This window comes from Anser cygnoides, chromosome 27, assembly GCF_040182565.1.
Source record: "Anser cygnoides isolate HZ-2024a breed goose chromosome 27, Taihu_goose_T2T_genome, whole genome shotgun sequence".
Classification (NCBI taxonomy): domain Eukaryota; kingdom Metazoa; phylum Chordata; class Aves; order Anseriformes; family Anatidae; genus Anser; species Anser cygnoides.
In genome coordinates, this window is record NC_089899.1 from 5,593,316 (window position 1) to 5,598,943 (window position 5,628).

General features: G+C 55.8%; 1 protein-coding gene across 1 annotated transcript; it reads right to left on the reverse strand.

Annotated features, from left to right (window-relative positions):
- Nucleotides 1-1,223: 1,223 nt before the first annotated feature.
- Nucleotides 1,224-4,151, reverse strand: LOC106045660 (uncharacterized). The gene is made up of 7 exons (XM_013196260.3): nucleotides 4,019-4,151; nucleotides 3,857-3,943; nucleotides 3,212-3,434; nucleotides 2,902-3,044; nucleotides 2,432-2,548; nucleotides 2,001-2,228; nucleotides 1,224-1,380 (listed from the first exon to the last, which is right to left on the reverse strand). Exons 1-7 carry the CDS (start codon nucleotides 4,070-4,072, stop codon nucleotides 1,363-1,365), a joined length of 870 nt encoding a protein of 289 aa, XP_013051714.1. The 5' UTR covers nucleotides 4,073-4,151; the 3' UTR covers nucleotides 1,224-1,362.
- Nucleotides 4,152-5,628: the final 1,477 nt, after the last annotated feature.

The following is a 5,628-nucleotide window of genomic DNA, read 5'->3' on the forward strand; positions in this document are numbered from 1 at the left end:
GCCCCAGGGAGGGCTCCACGGGCTGCAGCTCGAGCTCAGGTGTACCGACCAATTCCAAGCTGAAGCATTTCATCCTTTAAAGCATTTGCTGCTGGCCAGAGCATGACAACTTTAGCCCAAGGGGAAAAGCTGCAGAGAGCACAGCACAACCCAGAGCTGCTTCTGACAGCTGAAACGATCTGTGATTAGGAAGACATGAGCACCCCTGATCACAGCAGGGCTGGGAGCAGTGATATCTCCATCCCTGTCACCATCCTGACTTTAACTGTGGGATTTTGAACTCCCACTTTTTTTTGGGACACAAAGAGACAAAACCTGGGGGTATCTCAGGACCTCCCTCCCTGGTAAGGATTGACACTTCTCAAAAGCTTTGTCCATGGCAGGGATCAAGCACAGCTGGAAGGGTTCATCCAGGCTGGACCTGCTAGATGGCTCAGCTCCTTCAGCAGCACAGCCCCACTGTAGGCTGCCAGTTATTTTCATCAGCTGGAACATTGTTAGTCTGAGCTGATGCACATGCAAAAACAGCTAGAGGCAGTTGTGCCATCAGACAGCCTCCAGGCAGGCCCTGAGCAAAAGCTCAGCACCCTGGGCTGTGCCCTTTTTATTTTACTGATATTTGGAAGATTTACTGCTCTTTTCAGTTTCAGCTACTGTCACTTGTTCCATATAACAGATGCGTCAGCCAACCTAAAGTCACTCCAGGTTGTGTTCATGAAAATCCTGATCCCAGCCTCCCATTCCAGACCCTGACTCACCCCTTGCACTGAACAGAGGCCTTCTGTAGGATTCATTCAGAGAGGGCCCCAGGCAGAAATATCCCAGCAGACTGAAGACCCTCAAGGGCTCAGTAAGCAATGTGGATTCCATGTGAAGCTGTTTGGTTTATCCCAAAGACAGGCCTGCTGCCTCTTGTATTTCTGGTGATGTGTATGTGGGGGTGCCCATCCTGCACATCAGGGGACAGCCAGCACAGGGACATCTGGATACCAGTCAGCATGACCACACTCAGGCACTGCTGTATGGGAACACTGCTCCACTACCTGTACCCCTTCCCATCACAGCATCCCCAAAGCCATAACCCCCTGGGGGGCATGGCCTTTCCACAGGTGGGATTGGGGCACAGGTCCCACTGGCAACCCTGTGCTCCCAGCAGCAGTGTGCCAATGCCACCCGGCAGAGAGCCTGCCAGGTCCAGCTACTGACAGCCAACTGAATCCCAATTCACATGAAAAAATACAGTAATTTTATTATAAAGTTCAAAAATATCAATATGTCATTAACTGGTCAGCTTACACTAGGACACAGCAGCCAGAGAAAAACAGGCACTTCACAGCCACAGCAGAGGTCTGGGCCCACAAGTCAGGGTTCCTGCTTACCCTAGAAAAGATCAGAGATTTGTTCTTGAGCACAGCAGCCAGTCAGCACGGGGGTTGAGCCACTGAGCACAAAACATACCCCACACCTCCTCACCCTCCATTCCTCTGCAAGCTGGGCATCAGCTTCATAGGAGGTGGGAGGGTATTGGTCAGTGCCTTGGGGACAGATGGGTCTAGAGCAGTGAAGGACCCCATGCAAAGTTACTAGTGATGAAGACTCTCCCACAAACCCTCCCCAATTTTCAGGGCAAGATCTCTGGGTCATGGTGTCATGAAGATTCTGGGTCAGAGGGAGCTGCCCTAGGTACCAGCACGAGGTGCTCAGCTAGCTTTTGGCAGCCCTCACACCCAGGGGAGGGAGGTGCCCAGGGCTCTGTGCACAACCAGCATCACCTCAGCAGCATGTCTGGGGCTGATGTGTCCTTGCCGGGGAGGACAGCCACAGCCCTACAATTCTTGCCTGGTTCACATGGCAGAGAAGGAAGGGAGAGCTGTCCCAAAAACTCAGAGCCTGAGGGCATCTTCCCAAGCTGAAACCCCTCTGAGTACAGACAGTTTATGACACCTCACCTAATAAAGGAGGGCAGGTGGGACTATTACTCATGCAAGAAGAGTCCTCACCTCACACTGCAACAAACTGCTGCTCTCATGATCCACCTCCTGCTCCTGGCCACTGCCATCCCCACTGCTCTCACCAGCTGGTGGCTTCTGGGCAATACCATCACTACTGTCAGTGTCAGGAGCATCTTCCCCACTGCTGGACACAGTGGAGTCCCTCAGTCCCTGCTCCATGCTCACAGCCAGCAGCTCTGGGGTATCCCCATCCCCAGTGGGCTGCACATCTTCCACCTGCAGAGACATGGACAGGGTCAGGCTGCAGCTCCATGGACAGGCGGCACAGAAAACCCATGAATGATCTTGTGAATTCACCCCAGAAACCTCTCCTTCTGTAGCCAAGGGAAGAAGGACCGAAGCACGTCCTTCCAGCTCAGTATATGAAACCCTACCCAGGACCAAGTTGGCAGCTGTATGCAGCAGGCCCACTCACTCACCTGGAGAGCTGATGACTCCTTCAACACAACAGTCCCATCCCACTCTTCAAACTCCAGGTCTGTCTCAGTGTCATTCTGGGACTTGTACTCCTCGCTGTCTGTTTCCACATCCGAGGGCTGGGAAGGGAAGAGGTAGTCCCTGAGGGAGGCACCAGCCCTGCAGCCAAGCAGCCATGGGTGGCCATGGTGCTGCCTTGCAGGGACACTAACTGAAGGGGAATTTTGGTGTTATGGGGCAAGCAGGGCACCCACACTTTCAGACACTGAAGACACTATGCTCAGGTTCTCCTTGGACAGCCTGCAGCCCCAAAAGGGCATATGACAAAGGAAGCCTCTTTGCAGATCTCTACGCAGGCTCCTCCACAGCCCTACACAGTGAAGCTCCCAGTCCACCGGGAGGACAGAGGCCAAGTAATCCTGACTCGCTTTCCCCTGAGGAGAGGATCTGCTCGGCCACCAGAACACCATACCTCATATGTGACATCTTCAGGGTCATCCTCTGGCAGGTCCCTCTCCAGCACCACCACCCAGGACACCTGCTCCTCCAGAGCGACATCGTCCCGTTTCCTCTTGTTTGCTTTACTAGATGGGTTGATCAGAGCCTCACGGATCTCTGCAGGGATCCGCAGGTGGCAGAGTGCATACAGAATAAACACACAGCTACAGATTTCCCAGCTTTCTACCCAGCACAGGAGCTTCAGACCCAATGTGTTTGGATGTCATGCTCTGTGCTTCTGGTCTGCAAGCCCTTTGGGTGCTCCAGAAGGCCCCAGCTCTTACCCTTGGGCATGTCGCTCTGGCCCCAATCCGCTGGCAGTTGGCCCAGGATGTTCTGGATCCTGGTGGGGACGATGGAGAGGAGGAGACGCATCAGCCTCCCACGGCGCTTCTTGGCAAGTCGTCCAGGTCTGGTGGGAGACTGCATGGGGCAGACTTTGCTGATAATGGTCTCTACAGGGACCACAAGCCCAACCCAGGCTGATACTTTCTGAAGGATCTTCAGCTGCAAGCGAGAGAGAATTACATTTGGTAGCATGAGACCTTCCAGCTACTTCAAGTCCTCAGTGAAACCCTCAACCTCTCTCCCAGCATGACTAGGACCAACTTCAGTCAGGTAAACAGGGACCACTGAGGTTGTACATTGTCCCCAGAAACCTCCCATCTCCTCTGGTACAGAGAAGAGAAACACAAATGCTGCAGTAACCATTAGCAGAAGGGGAGTAAGACCAGACCAAATCAGACAGAGGATAAAATGGGAATGGGAGAAAAGCAGAGGATGAGCACATACTGAGTGCAGAGCAGGGGGAACAGACTTAAAGAGCAGAGAGAATGATAGAGCAGAGAAGCCAAGCGACTGCCAATCCCAAGGTTTTACCACCCCATCCCCTTGCCCTCAAGCCCCTCCAGCAGAGGAGCATCACCTACCAGGTTCTTGACAAAGCCCAGCTGAAGCACCTGGCACAGGATCCTGCTAGGCAGGGAGTAGGGCTTGTTGCAGACAACCATCCTCCCCTAAACCGAGAGAGAAAGGTCAGCCATCCTGCACTCCAGGTTCACCCCTGCCCCAGCAGAACCCACCCCAGGTACCTGGAGGAGCTCTGCCCACACTGGACTGCTGTGTGGCTGAAATTGCTGCTGCATGAGGCTGCCCAAACCTGGCTTAGCCCAGCCTCCAGCCCCCAGCTACTTGTAGTTTCTGGACCAGCTGCTCCCCATTGCGCTGACGAGCTGCTGGCCCCACTCACCAGCGGGGCAGCCCTGTGTGCCCTCCTCTGGGGGCTCCTTGGTGTCAGCACTCAGCCTGGTGCCTTGTTCAAGGGGGGGTGATAGCTCTCAATTTCCTCTGCAATTTGGGGTGCTCATCTCCCAGTGTGGGTTGTAGCTTGCAGAGCCAAGGCTCTGGGGTGGGATGTCTGCCTTCTGTCTGTGCTGGTGCAAATAGCTAAGGCAGAGGGTGCTGAGATGCCAAAATTCAGACCCTCTCTGCCCCCTGATGGCCCTAAGGGAGGGGTACCCTGAGTTTCCTCCCTGTGTGCACCCTCCCATTACTCCTGCACTGCGGCGAAGCTGAGTCTGGGGTTTGTTTGAGTCAATAAAGCTGAAAGGAAGGGAGCGAGGCCAGCCTTTCCTTGCATGTCCCCTCCAGCTGCCTCCCCGTGCCCGAGCGGGTGACAAACAGCCTCTGCTCTGATGAGAGCAGGTGCAGGGATGTGACAGCCAGCGTCACCCGGCGTCACGGTGCGCAGAGCAATCAGGGCTGCCCACAGAGCATAAATACGAGGTGCTGCTCCAGCAGCTGCCAGCCCCGCCATGCCGTGTCAGGAGGTGATGCTCTGTCCTCGCTCACTCCAGGACAAGAGCTACAGGGGCATCTTCCAGCACGTGGTGACCCCCGACCGCATCCCACGGTTTACCATCCCCTCTCTGGACATCCTGGAGAAGCGCCGGTGTGTGGGGCCGCTGGCGGAGACAGCGCTGGGCAGCAGCTCAGGGCTGGTGCTGGTGGACACGCACGGTGTGCCTGGCTCCATCCCATTCTGCTCCAACACTGAGCTTGCTGCCGGCGTGCAGGCTATCCCGGACCGTCTTGCTTGGGCAGCTCTGTCCCTGCCCCATCTCCCCAAGGTCACCACACCGTACGGCTTTGTCACCCTGGGGCAGAGCCCTCAGGTCACCTGGGAAGAGGCTTTGTTTTTCCACGCAGGTCACCCTCGAGCTCCTGCTGCTGAGATACACCCCAGGTCCTGGCAGGAGCCAGGGCACTGCAGACACCTCGGGGTGCCCGGGGCTGCTGGAGATGGGTGCTCCCACACGGGTGGAGGTCAGAGAGACCACAAGCGGATGAGTGCCAGTGCCACCGGTCCCATGGATGCTGGAGGCAGCCAGGCGCTCCCTCCACCCCAGAGATGTGCCATGCGGGGTGTGCTGGAGGGCAAAGAGGCGAAGAAGACAGAGAGGAGGCTGATGATTTGCTTCCTGGAGGTGGGATCCAGCCTGGAGCTCCCTGCTGGGAAGCCCAGGAAGAACTTGCTCCAGAGGTTCCTCAAGAGGCCCCATGCCCCCCGGCAGCTCAAGCCTCTGCATTTTACTCGCTACTGACCTTACAAAGCTGTTCAGGAAGCAGAGGATCCCTAAAGACTTGGGAAAGAGGCACTTTTTGCAAATACATTGACTGCCAGGCAGCAAGACCCAGACCC

Bases quoted from the DNA above. Each gene is read 5' to 3' on its own strand.
- LOC106045660 (XM_013196260.3), bottom strand. From the start codon at position 4,072: ATGCAGCAGCAATTTCAGCCACACAGCAGTCCAGTGTGGGCAGAGCTC. The intron at 3,944-4,018 runs GTACCTGGGGTG...CTCTCGGTTTAG, and splicing joins TGTGGGCAGAGCTCCTCCAG to GGGAGGATGGTTGTCTGCAA. The intron at 2,229-2,431 runs GTGAGTGAGTGG...ATGTCTCTGCAG, and splicing joins AGGAGTCATCAGCTCTCCAG to GTGGAAGATGTGCAGCCCAC.